The 14,347-nt window shown below is 36.9% G+C and overlaps 1 protein-coding gene across 1 annotated transcript in view; it reads left to right on the top strand.

The window, feature by feature from the left end:
* The window catches only part of LOC135209605 (uncharacterized), a 192,358-nt gene that overhangs the window by 59,441 nt on the left and 118,570 nt on the right, over positions 1-14,347 (top strand). The window contains 2 exon segments of the mRNA XM_064242297.1: positions 4,026-4,879; positions 5,174-5,233. Of these exon segments, the coding sequence (XP_064098367.1) occupies positions 4,026-4,879; positions 5,174-5,233 (914 nt within the window).

The raw sequence follows: 14,347 nt of genomic DNA, 5'->3' as shown, positions 1-14,347 counted from the left end.
TTTTGGCAGTAAATGAAAATATAAAAAATCACAATAATTCTTAAACGTACTTAGATTTTCACTCAATAATTCCTAAACATACTTAGATTTTCACTCAATAATTCCTAAACATACTTAGATTTTCACTATATACGTGAAAAATAAAACTAAACTAAACTATCTGTGTACTTGAAATCTTCTTAGAATCTCCTCTGAACCGTGTAATGATACATCAGTTTTCGCCGAAAAACAGATGTTTTTAGGTTTCAACGAGCTGAAAAAAGCTATAGACGTCTACGAAGAGTCAAACTTTCAGGAATTGTATATCTGTAGGTCACGAACGATCGAATCAGCTCTGAAAAGAGCTCCGAAGTGGAGATTCAAAGCAGACTTGAAGTACACAGAAATCGTGCTCTGCTGAATTCATGGTAGTAAGGAAAACTACCAAAGTCGATCCTCTGGTAAACGGCCTATATTAACAGCATGTCTCCCATATTGGACGCACTACTGACTGCTGCACTACCTTACTAGCTAAGCTTCAAATCTTCTTTGAATCTCCTCTTCGGAGCTCTTTTTCAGGGCCAATTCGATCGTTCGTGACCTACGGATATACAATTTCTGGAAGTTTGACTCTTCGTAGACGCCTATTGCCCTTTTCAGCTTGTTGAAACCTGAAAACATCTGTTTTTCAGCGAAAACTGATGTATTTAATTTGTTACACGGTTCTGGTTGCTAGGTCGTCATTTTCTTGCTGTCACTGATATGCCTGAGACGGTAAACAAGGGTTCGCGCATGCACAATTCACAGCCGTACCAATATCTATCGCCGTAACAATATCCAGTTCGTAAAAAAATTAACGAATCGTGTCAAAATTCATGGTGCCAAAAGAGCATAGTCTTTTAGTAAGGTTTACCATAAATGTTACATTTTCTGTTACGGCGTATTAAGAGAGCACGTACTTCTTAGCGGTAACAAACCTAAAGTGTATAAAAAGCGATTAATTTTAGGAAATCTCATTGCTGACTTGTATTTAGTACATTGATATGTCCAGCACCGTGAGAATATTATGCTATGTTTGTTATTTATCTCAAAAAGTCGATTATATAGATAAATATTTATAAAAATACCTTATAATTATTCTTGAATATATACCTACGCTAGGCAGTAGCCTGTGAAACTGATTTTTATGTAGGACAAGATTTTTTTTTTCCATTGCAGTAGCCTATAATTGGCGAGTGACTGTTTTATCTTTTGTATTTAGCAGTATATTGTTGCCCTTTGACAAATGGCGAGTGTGGGCGGTCTGTTATTCACAGGCTTTCAAAATAACGCTCTTTGATCAGTGCTAACTGCGCTCAGTGCCAAGGGCAGTGCTATTGTCAAAAAAGAAAAAAAAACAAAACAAAAACGACTGGTTTAACGTCAGTCCTGCCGCGAGTTCGTCTGTATTCCAGATGGATTAGGCCTTTTTTAAAGATTTTTTTTTTCTTCTAGACCTTCCCACAGAGCACCTGGAACAGCTCCATTGTTGCTTGAGTGAAAAGGCCTTTAATAGTACACAGTCCTTCAAACGTTAGTGCGAACCAAGGTCTTGTGTGTAGGCTGTGCTCCGTCTTAGAAAGGATCTGGTAGCATAATCAACTTGTTTTCGTCCTGTCCTTATTTATTGGCGTTTATTTCAGTAAGTTTCGCATGCTCATTATATATATATATATATATATATATATATATATATATATATATATATATATATATATATTATATATATATATATATTATATTGTACGTGTGTGTGTGTTTTCTCAATGTCATCAGCTGTATATTTTTATTCTCTTCAATGAATTTAAGAAAAAATTCCCAATCAAGCGACATATATTCTTCATTCATTCTAGTGTGTACACAATACTGTACTTCATCAATGAGATAACGTTTTGAAACAGCTACGTACATTAGAATTCTTCCTCATTGTTTCTTGCCTTTCCTTTTGTCTGTCTCTTCGAGTCTGGGCTAGTTGAATGCAATGCGTTGCTTGTCGGACTTCGTGTCAGTGAGTTATGTTCTTGAATAGTGGGTGTTAACTCTTTATTGAAAATATAAATGTCTTTCATCTCCAGGAATAATCTTTAAATCACTAATGCCTGAGAAATGTGATTATAAGGCCTCGTGCTATTTATTTATTTATTGTTGATTTAATCTGACAACCATATTATCTCAGACTGATCAGATCGGAAACAGAGTTTGGGGAATGACAGTAGTTACAGAGGTCTGGGAATTACAGAAGTTACATATACTGAGGACTGATGATTTGTTATATATATATATATATATATATATATATATATATTATATATATATATATATATATATATTGTATAATTGTGTTTGTGCAAAATAGACGAGAAAACACTATATTTGTTGTCTGACTGTAAACAATACAATAACTATAATATAATAAATTTGTTTGTGAGGACATCCTAAACTTATATGTTGCAAGATAATTATAATTTTTTCCCCCATTCATTTAATGAAGTTAACGTACTGTATGGCTCTTGTTTTATTGAATGTAGCAATACATGATGATTCCACGTTTAAACAGATCTTTTGATTTTTATATCATTATAATTTCTGTTATCTTATTTTGCGTGTTGTGAGAACCGTAATCCTGTGTTGTGAGTTTTGTGTAGTTGATGTTGTTACAAGTGTTCGTGCGGTTGTTTGTTTAATAGGACGGTGCCTGATGTGTTGTAAAAGTGTCTTATGTCGAAATGTATGGTTAATGTTGAGTTTTAATTTGCCCCACGAGACGGGGTGTGGCCGGCTATCAGTTAATGATGAATAATGAAAAATATCTTTAAAAGCACTTCAGTTCCAAACATGAGAACTTATGAGGTTTTCTCTATTTTATTGATAAATTTTGTTGGTCATATATTTTTGGTTATATGAATATAAATAAAACTGAATCTTATTTGTTATATATTGTTGGTTATAAAAATATAAATAAAATGACATATCATCAACTATATATTGTTGGTCATATAACGCAGTTCAGTTTTAAGTAAATAGTATTAAATTCAAAGATTGGATTCTGTGTATATGGGAAATTGGTTAATGGTATGATAATGCGAAATTTACTTATAAATGTTAAGTTCCAAACAGTTTATGAACTTTTCTTTTTTAAGACAAATATGTTGATATTATATAGACTTGACATGGCTTTATTTAGCTGAAATTTTGAAGAGGACAGATCAAATATAAGGCCTTTATTCTGTATAAAAAAGACATCTGTTGTTGATATAGATTTGACAAGGTTCCACTTTGCTGAAATTTTAGATAAATTTTAATCAGTTCAAGGGTTTATTTCTGTATGAAATATAATTTTTTTGTGATAAATTTATTTGACAAGGCTTCACTTAGCTTGAATTTTTAATAAATTTTATTAAATTCAAGGTTTTGTTTGATTCTGTACAAAATAGAAATATTTTTAGTGATATATTTACTTGACAAGGTTAGTCTTAGCTGAAATTTTAAATAATTTCAAATTCAAGGATTTGATTCTATATAGAATAGAAATTGTTTGTTGACATGTAGACTTGACAACGTTCAACTTAGTTTAAGCTTAAATTCAAAGATTTAAATTTGTATAAAATAGAAATCTTTTGGTGACATATATAGGCTTAACCTGGCTAAAAAATTTAAAGAAAACAATAAAATTCAAGGATTTGATTCTATAGAAATTAGAAATCTTTTGTCGACATGTAGCCTTAGATGAAATTTTAAATCAGTTACTAAATTCAAGAATTTGATTCTGCATAAAAAAAGAAATCCTTTGTTAATATGTAGATTTGACAACGTTCCACTTAGCTGAGGTTAAACTTAGATAAAAGATTTGAAGAAATTGATAAAATTTAAGGAACTGTTTTTGTACGTGATTTCGCAAGAGTCACGTTGATTAATGATATGTAGTGATTAGCAACGCAGATCCTACGTCAATAATTAACAATGTTTAGTTACTTAGCAACGTATTAAACTTCCAATCGCCCCAACAGGACCTCCAGTGTCGACCAAATCCTGCGACGACCTCCACAGAGTCAGCGTAACTGCCCATCACCCCTCTTCCAGTAGATCAGAGGGGTGTTTGTTGACGTTACTGCTCACGCCGTCGCTGCTCCTACCCCCGAGGACCAACACCCCGCCTCACACGGCCCCCAAATACCGCCTCTGGCGGGGATTCAGCCGCAGCGCCCGGGACATCAGCCTAGCGCCTCCTTCAGGGCCGCCTCGTCCGGCCATCAGCCTGGCAGTCATGGACAAGCTCACGACGAAGGCCCCGCCCCACCCCGTCCGCCACAAGGCGAGTACCCTCCCTTACTCGCAGGCCTCTGGTCCCCAGCCGGGCACGCGCAGGCACAAGGGCCTCCTGGCCCTCCTGCGACGCCTGAGCCCGCGCCTCAAGCGGACGCCCTCGCCGGACAGGTCGTGGGTGAAGGTGGAGCCGCGTCTGGGAGACCGGACTTCCGTCGCTTCCGACCACAGCTTCGAAACGGCTCTGCAGGTCCGCCATTCGGAGCTCCTCGGGTACGACGTGTACCACAATGCCCACACTCCCCAGCAGGAGGCCCCCCCTCAGAAGAGCGAGGGCACTAGGGGCAGTCGCGGGGGCGGGCTCAGCGGACTGCTGACCTCCCTGAGGGGCTCCAAGCAGAGCCAGCAGAAGCAGGAGAAGAACAACGCCGCCACAACGAACAGCAGCGCCGTCGAGAAGCGGCCCCCGGAGAAGGAGGTCGAGTCCGAGCGCCAGCAGAAGGGCGTCGCCGCCGCCGCCCCTGGGAGTCTCGAGGCGGCCGAAAGCCAGCAGCAGAACGGAGCAACGACACACAAATACACGCCAGTGAAAACACAGGTACGAATTGGTCAGGTGGTTTGGTAGTGGAATCATTTTCTTGAAGAGACACTATACCCAGTAGGGGGATAGTGCCGTCAGTACACCTCGTTATTTTTTTTATATATATTTCTTCTTGAATTTTGTTCATAAACGCAGCCGTGCTGTGTGTGTGTCTGTGTGTGTGTATGTGTTTGATAGCACGAGTGATTGTCGTTTATGAACGCACATCTTTCTCAGGCTCATCTGTTTCAATTGCGTATATTTAAGTATGACGTCATGAGAATGTCAATTAATGCCGACTCGAATTTCCAGGGTCCTCCACCGAACGTACCGGCCACTGTGGTTCCTGCTTTATATTTATATTCCACAGACGTAAGTATACCTTTCTGTTCAGCTGCGACCAATGGCGTCATTTCAAATTTTACTTTTAGGGTATTGGATGGGGGAGGGGTTATTTGGGGCAAAGGATTAGAACTTAGGGTATGGGTGGGGTGGCGAGGGAAGCGAACCCTATCAGCTGAAGATAGGTGGGATGAGTGGGGGGTAGAGCTGTAAGGGCACCCACCAAGGAAATTTTTTTTTAAATTTGTGACCATTTAGAAACATTTTGAATCCATGTAAGAGCTGTATCAAGTTCATAAAACAGCAAACGGGCGTGCCACACCCAATCACATAATAATAATATTATTATTATTATTATTTCAAATGACGCACTGGGCTACGAATGAATGAATTATCCCGCTACGTAGCCGGGTGCACTTGATACTCGTAACACTAGATTTATTCAGAATGAAATTTAAGTGGCGTACTTTAGCCAAGAGGTCGTAAAACTTGAGATTTGGGATTTTTAAGACTTACATAACTGTGGTATATTTACTAGGATAAACACAAGTCTGAGCATTTTGTTCCGAGATAATTTTGATACTGGTGGTCGTTCTTGTAGGCGTGTGATTTCCGTAGAGTCTTGGACAATTTGACAGCCTGAGTGCCTTACATAAGTGTTTATTTATCTCAAACAGCACCCACCTCTTTTTCACTTGTGTTGAGCATTGACGCTTTGCATCCATAAAGGAGAGTTGGCTCAACGGATCCTTTAAACATCTTATTTATTGGTTCCATGAACTCTTGTCTTTCTCTTCCAAACCTTTCGAGACGAGGCTCTTAGCTGCCTGTTTCTTTTCACGTTTTTAATCATCTTAGTAGCCTGACTATCAATTACATGATTTATGCCAAGGTCATCAAGGTCCCCACGAGATGTGAGACGGAATTGGCCGGAACAATTACGGCAGGTGTGCGAGGAATTCCAAACAATATCCCGGTTGTTACGTCCGTTTGTGTATGAGCACGCAAGTGCCATTGTTAAGTAGGTATACATTTACAGTGCATCCGTATATATGCTCTACTGTAGTTCTTTATTCTTATGAAAATCTATTGAAAATGGTTAAATATCCTCATTTGTCATTGTTAGTACATTTACAATACGAATACGTCCATATATATATTATATATATATATATAGTATATATATATATATAATATATATATATATATATATATATATATATATATATATATATATATATATATATATATATATATATATATATATATATATATATATATATATATATATATATATATATATATATATATATATATATATAATATATATATATATATATAACATACACGTACACATATATATATGCTGTATAAAAGTCCTAATTTCTTATAAAAATATAACGAAAATGGCAAATATATTCATTCGCCAATAATAATTGCGTAAATATTTATTTTTAAACGTTTGACGGGTAAAAACATTTGCAGTCCGTCCCATATCTACTATATTACACTCCTAAATTCATATAAAATCTATTGGAAAAGCGTAAACGTTTTCATTTGTCAGTGCCCTTTGTAAGAGAAACACTTTCTAAACGTTTCAGGGGTAAATTCGAGCCAGAGAAACGGTTTGTTTACATTCGGTATCGCGAATACCGAGGGAGCAGAAGAGGAAGGGAAGCAAAGCAAAGCGTGGGACGAGTTGAACTGTGTCGGTGAATGTGGCATCTATCTGAGAGCTCGACTCTCCCCCGTCGCTTCTTCTTCTTCTTCGTTTCAGTTCGGTGCAGGCTGTCAGGTCTCCCGCTTCTGCCTTCCACTAACTCCTCCTCCTCCTCCTGACTTTCATTCCGTTCGATCCTCGTCTTGCAAATTGTTAATCCACTCTATCGAGAGTCTCGTTAACGTCGTGTGTTCCCGAATGATGCGAATTAGTGGTTGATAGCGTCGACGTCGTGTGTCCTTGTGTGACGTATTTATATTTTTGTTCCACCCCTTGTGCTTTTGGGTGACTGGAATCCAGTTGGAGGATAGTCGTGGGCGTGAATGGTTCTCCTCCTTTGCTTGCGTCGTACGTAGACGGTAAGGACACAATTTATATCTTTTTCCTTCCGTGTCTAGGGTGGTGAATGTTTCTGTAGTGTTATATATATATATATATATATATATATATATATATATATATATATATATATATATATATATATATATATATATATATAATATATATATATAATATATAATATTAATATATATAGATACTATATATATATTATTTCTCGAAGTCCATATTTTCAAGTATTTCATCTTGTTTAAACCTATATATGCAATACATTTATAGAAGAAAAGGTCCAGTTATGGGTAAAAAGACCCCCATTAAAAAACTCTGGGTACGGGCCTGATATATATATATATATATATATATATATATATATATATATATATATATATATATATAATAATATGTATGTATATATATCAGGCCCGTACCCAGTGTTTTTTTATGGGGGATGGGTATCTTTTCCCAAAACTGGACCTTTTCTTCTATGAGTGTCATTGCATATATACATAGGTATATACAAGATGAAATTGCAAATATGGATTTCCAGAAGTTTTGGGGGTTCGTTTCGACCCCACCCCCCGACCCCTCCCCTCGGTACGGGCTTGTATATACTGAAAAGCAAAATTAACTTACAGAAGTAAGACTCTGATAAAGGACAAGGGAGAGGAAGATCCCAGAAGGAGGCTGAGAGGTTAAATATAAACCTCACCTGAAGTGAGGTTAAGGTCAGCTGATAGGAAACAATGATTCACACCTTAGGACAGGTAAACAATGTGACATCTGCAGAAGGTGCGGCTTTCTCTCGTTTGCTGTAGGACTACTCTTCCTGTACGTGGATTTATATACGTGTGAATATTCAATCTGGAATTCCTGTATTTCCTCAGTGTTCGTGGAGGTCATACTGGTCCTGAACTCGTCGTCTTTTACTTTCATGACACTTTTTTTTATGATTAGTTAATTATTATCCTTTTAGTTATTAAGGTTTTATTGACGAATTCGTTGGTTATAAACATTTATTTATATTTATTTATTATTTGTTTATATATATTTAGTTAATGGACTCACAAGCGCTTGCAACAGTTTTACAAGTGACTGATCGGATTTTACATTGTCAGATAGGAATCCAAGTCAATTATTTCACTTTGTATGTGCATACATGTGTTCATACATACAAACAAACACATGCAAAGAAAGTCATGGGTTAAAACTATTGTTATCTTGAAAGAATTGTAAGCAAGTATTGTCATTACTTCTGTGCAGGTAAATAAAAACTCACGTAAGACTGTAATACATTACAGAGTGCAGTACAATTACAAAAAGCGAAACTGCCGAACAATGAAAGGAAGTAAAAGGAAATAAACGGAAATTATGGAATTATCAAGAGAATGGAAGTAACATTGCAACTTCCTGTTATCAAGTAGTATATATCAGTCATTATGAAAATACTGCAGCAGGTTCTCTTTTAGAGAGAGCTCTTGTTACTCTCTTTTAGAGAGAGCTCTTGTTACTCTCTTTTTGCGTATTCTCATATTTCGTGTATACAGCTGTTACGTACATTATCTATTTTATTACGTTAGTTTTCTTTCTGTGAATCGCTTTGGGTCAAGTTCTTTAAATCCTTCGATAATTGATTTTACTGTTTAATCATAAATATAATTTTGGATATTGTTTTTTTAGCTATAGTTTTATTGCCTTTAATTTTCTTGATTTCGTTTATTTTTTTTTTTACATCAGTGCTTCATTAATAGTCCCTTTGGCTTTTAAACTTTTGTTTCATTTAAATGTATATGATACGAGCAATTTTTTTATAGTGAATTTTATTACTGAATGAAACCTGGTATATGGTTATTTTATCTGTTCGTGACCTGAAGGTTTCAAAATGAGTTTTTTTTTAGACGTAGGTATTACAAATAACGGAATCTCTGGTTGACCTAAAGATTTGAAATATAAATTCCTGGAATGTTATTACAAATAAACGAACGTGTTGACATGCTGAACCTATTCCTTGGTCAGCTTATTCCAGCTTAATAATTTCAAAATAAATAATGTATTGCTGTTCACGCCCGTCTTGATTTGTGAATTCTTGACGCGTTCGACAACAGCAGTAAATGTTCTTGCTTGCTATTGAGTAAATAGTGACACTTCATTGATTATATGTGTGCTTGTGTTGATCTGGCATGTCGCCAACTTGCCTGGTTCGTTACCTGAAACCTGGAACTCCTCCTCCTTTTCCTCCTCCTCCTCCTCCTTCTAAGCCCCCTCTTCCGAGCCTCAACTCTGGAGCCTCAACCTTCTCAATACATGCAGGAGAGAGAGAGAGAGAGAGAGAGGGCGTGTTTATGTTGAGCATAGATCTAACCTTGCATTGTAACCCCACACCCTTACTGCTCTCTCTCTCTCTCTCACACCGTCCGAATCTGAGGACAAGTGTGTTTCCGTACAATTTCATTATGCCTCAGATGACCCACGCAATTAATTAACAAGATTCATACCTGGTTACCGAGTGGTAAAGTCCACAACTGGAGAGAGAGAGAGAGAGAGAGAGAGAGAGAGAGAGAGAGAGAGAGAGAGAGAGAGAGAGAATTCGCATTGAGTGATCAGGACTCGGCCAATATGGATGCGACATTATCGTCAAAATACGATGAGAGCCTCGAGGTGGTAATTCTCTCTCTCTCTCTCTCTCTCTCTCTCCTCTCTCTCTCTCTCTCTCTCTTACAGATATAGTAACACAGACAAACTGTCCGATATTTGATTACGACGTCCGTTATGACGTGAGGCGAATAAAGTTATGTAGGTGGGCAGCCCCCGAACGCTCGCTTATGGGTCAGCGATTATTGATAGGAATTATTAAATAGCAAGACGGATTTCTCCCATTGCAGCTGGCCGTTTTTTTGAAATGATTAAAAAGAGAGAGAGAGAGAGAGAGAGAGAGAGAGAGAGAGAGAGAGAGAGAGAGAGAGAGAGAGAGAGAGAGCTTACTATACATATTTGAAAAGTAGTTTAAGTGCTTACAGATGTTGTGCATCTATCTAAAACACCTAACATTAACTGAGTCAGTCAGTATTTTGAAAAGACATAAATGGTTTGGGATCATTTCCTGAACAATGCATATTGCCCGTGTTGGATTAAATTGTGAATTACTGTATGTACCTGGTAGGTAGTCGATTGCTGGTTGGTCGTAGTAGGTTTTATAAAGGGCATATATTCAGTATCCACAAAGTGTATTACTTTTTGGAGCTGCGTCGTATATAAAATATATATATATATATATATATATATATATATATATATATATATATATATATATATATATCAGTTCTGTGGCGTATCTTCACTATAATAATAATAATAATAATAATAATAATAATAATAATAATGAAAATACAGTATGACTTGATTTACCCATAAAACTAAAATAGTGATACTGAGGACTCAATCACTGCAGAGCCAGAGTAATTCAATACTTTGATTTGTATGGATCTCTCTCTCTCTCTCTCTCTCTCTCTCTCTCTCTCTCAGAGCATCATTTCTATGCATGTGGGGTTCTCGCCAAACAAGTACTTTCGTCGGTTATAGTAATGTCCTTTTTGAATTATTCTTCATGAAGAATGAATGACAGATGTTGTTAAGGTGTATATTTATTACTTAGTGAGTTATAACTTATGGACAAATTGATCTTACTGAGTATTTTAATTGCCAGAAGTTTTGGCTGATAAATAGATAACTTCTGAGCAAATTGATTTTGTTGAGTATTTCAACTTCTAGAAGTTTTGGCTGATAAATGAGTTAATAATGAATTATTTTCATCTTCAAAATCATACATACATACATATATATTTATTTATTTTCATCCAAAGTTAGTTCTCAAAAGAATAAGTGATTCTGTTACGTCAGTAAACAAAATGCATTTATATCATGGGTTAAGTTCTGTCTCTTCTTTATGACCCTAATATAGCGTTGTCCATTGTTCGTAATTGTTACAAATGGTAACTTGAATGTATCCGGATGTAACTTGTTTTTATCTGGGAAATTGGGTTTAACCTTAACACGCTATTACTCGCATATAAAAGATTCCTTTAGACTTTTTTGACATTTGCGTGGTAACCTTCACCCAGGATTTATTTAAAGTTAAATGGCTGTTATGCATATTTATTTAAATTCACCAACATTTTGGGAATCGTTGTTCGAAGTGTGAAAGAAAAAGGTTAATGTAGCAGTAAAAAAATATCCTTTGTGAATTTCTGCCATCGCCTTCAATGTAAATATACAATTTTAGTTTGATGTTATTAACTAGAGACTCAGTTGATTATTATTATTATTATTATTATTATTATTATTATTATTATTATTATTATTATTATTATTATTATTATTATTATTATTATTATTATTATTGCTCTATCACGGTCCTCGAATTCGACTGGGTGGTATTTATAGTGTGGGGTTCTGGGTTGCATCCTGCCTCCTTAGGAGTCCATCACTTTTCTTACTGTGTGTGCCGTTTCTAGGATCACACTCTTCTGCATGAGTCCTGGAGCTACTTCAGCCTCTAGTTTTTCTAGATTCCTTTTCAGGGATCTTGGGATCGTGCCTAGTGCTCCTATGATTATGGGTACAATTTCCACTGGCATATCCCATATCCTTCTTATTTCTATTTTCAGATCTTGATACTTACCCATTTTTTCCCTCTCTTTCTCTTCAACTCTGGTGTCCCATGGTATTGCGGCATCAATGAGTGATACTTTCTTCTTGACTTTGTCAATCAACGTCACGTTTGGTCTATTTGCACGTATCACCCTATCTGTTCTGATACCATAGTCCCAGAGGATCTTTGCCTGATCGTTTTCTATCACTCCTTCAGGTTGGTGCTCGTACCACTTATTACTGCAAGGTAGCTGATGTTTCTTGCACAGGCTCCAGTGGAGGGCTTTTGCCATTATTATTATTATTATTATTATTATTATTATTATTATTATTATTATTATTATTATGAATTAATTAATTAATTAATTAATATAAGTTTGTCTAATGAGAACGCTAAGTTCTACCGGTAGAATCTAGCAGGGGATGTGAAAGATTCATAATTCAATGAAAATTGAAAATCGAATGAGATTAAACTAAATATGTTAGACAGCTAAGGGCAAAACGACAAAATAGAAATGATGAATCAGCACAAAGCTGTAGCAATGCAATTGGGCCCTGATACCATTTACAGAATATAATCCTCGGAAAGTCCATAACAGCATGTTTTTGCAGAATACATCAAAAGTCAGCCATACTATTTCTTGCGATTCACTTTAGTAGAAACCAGTAGCAATTTACCGCAGCTAAGCGTATGCCCGGGAGAAATAAAACGAGTTTTTTGTTTTTATTATCATTACTATCATCGAGTGTGATGAAACAGCACATCTTGTGAGTTTTCAGTTAAGAAAACAACACCACATCTGTTTTTAGCATATTTTTAAAACTCTCATTAGGCTTTCATTATCGAGTTTGCGTGTAGCAGTTCTAACAAAACGGCAAAAGCTATACAACAGAAGACGTGCTTGTACTGTAATTGCAAGACGAAGAAGAAGAAGAAAGTTCCTGCAATCTGCGCTCTGGGCTCACCACCTGACAGCCTAGCTAGCTAGCTAGCCCGCAGCTCATTCACAATTCCTGTTCCCATTCATACATTCTTTGATCATAGTGGTCAAGTAGATGCCGCCGGACATCGGTTTCAGGTAATGGTCAAGGTCGCATCTGCGGCCGAGGAAAGAGAGAAAGTGATTGGCTGGAGGAGGAGAATGTTGTTAGGGTGCGTTCTTTGCAAATAGGAAGAATGTCATGTTAGTTATTTCGCGTTTTTCCCTCGTTGGTTATGTGATTTTCCGCTTGATTTAAATGAGGCAATTTGTAAATTATTCTTATATTATGCTTGATGATTTATTCACAGACTGGTCTGCTGATGAACAGACATTTCTCAATAACAGTGGCACGGAACGCCTCTCCCGCCTGACACGCTACGTATATTATATGCTAGGCGCCAGAAGTTCTCGCCCCGGGAAAAGGGTTGCTAGTTGGAGAGCGCGGCTCGGTCGCTAGCTACCGTCCTTCTTCCCCTTCACCCGATCAGCGGCGCGGCATTCCGCCCGGCAATTGATGTGAATGTGGAAGTGAATGTGACGGCAGTCCGTATATGGGTCTGCGCACATTCGAGACATTGTAGTAGGCATAGCATGGTTTATAGCAGGTCGATCTGAACATATCCCCCTCCCCCCCCTATCTCTGCACTCTGCTATAGCTTAGCCTTTATAGGTCTATCTGAAACCGTCACTGCACTCTGCTATAGCTAATAGCTTAGCCTATAGCAGGTCGATCTGAAACCGTCACTGTAATACTCTTCTATATCTTTGCCTTTCTTTAGTCTTATTCAAATCCCGATGAAGAGTTCCTGTTGAATAACGTAGTAGACTTATAAACGCTAATTCAGTCCCCGCCATCTTTGCTTATGTTTGAGCGATCGTCAATTGGCCTACATTGAATGATTGTGCCACCGAAAGATGCTTTGTCTATTCTTCTTTTGCTGTTGGCTTCCTGTGTTTTATTGAAGCACATTATCGTACTCGTTTTCCTAAGAGGTCGTATTAACGGTTAGATTGGCGCTCCCAGGGAAATGACTGCCTATATGTGTGTATGCGTTGTTCAAAGTGGAAGAAAATGTCAGTTTGGTGAAAGGAAATGTCTTTCTTTGTTATTTTATTTTGGCGTATGTTAGCTTATTAAGTTATTGATTGTTTGATTACAAACAGATCTTTATGCGTCTTATTTATGGAGAATATTTCAATTACAAACATTTGATTACCATTTTGCGTCATATTTATGAAGAATATTCCTGACCGTATTAACGAGTTGCAGAAACAACGGCATCTGTTCCTTTTTTTTTTCCGAACTTCCGTTGTTACATGTGACAAAAAAGGAACTTTCATTTGTTTTTGTTAGTCTTTGTTGCGTCGCTAAAGAAAAAAATTGTCTTTTGCATTCATTTCCTTGCTTAGGTTAAGTGATTTCGGCAGTCTGTTTTGTGTTGAGATTTCGTTTTGTTA

Source organism: Macrobrachium nipponense, chromosome 38 (assembly GCF_015104395.2).
Source record: "Macrobrachium nipponense isolate FS-2020 chromosome 38, ASM1510439v2, whole genome shotgun sequence".
In the NCBI taxonomy this organism is placed as follows: domain Eukaryota; kingdom Metazoa; phylum Arthropoda; class Malacostraca; order Decapoda; family Palaemonidae; genus Macrobrachium; species Macrobrachium nipponense.
The sequence above is the reverse complement of the archived record's forward strand: the minus strand, read 5'-3'. Positions and strand labels throughout refer to the sequence as shown.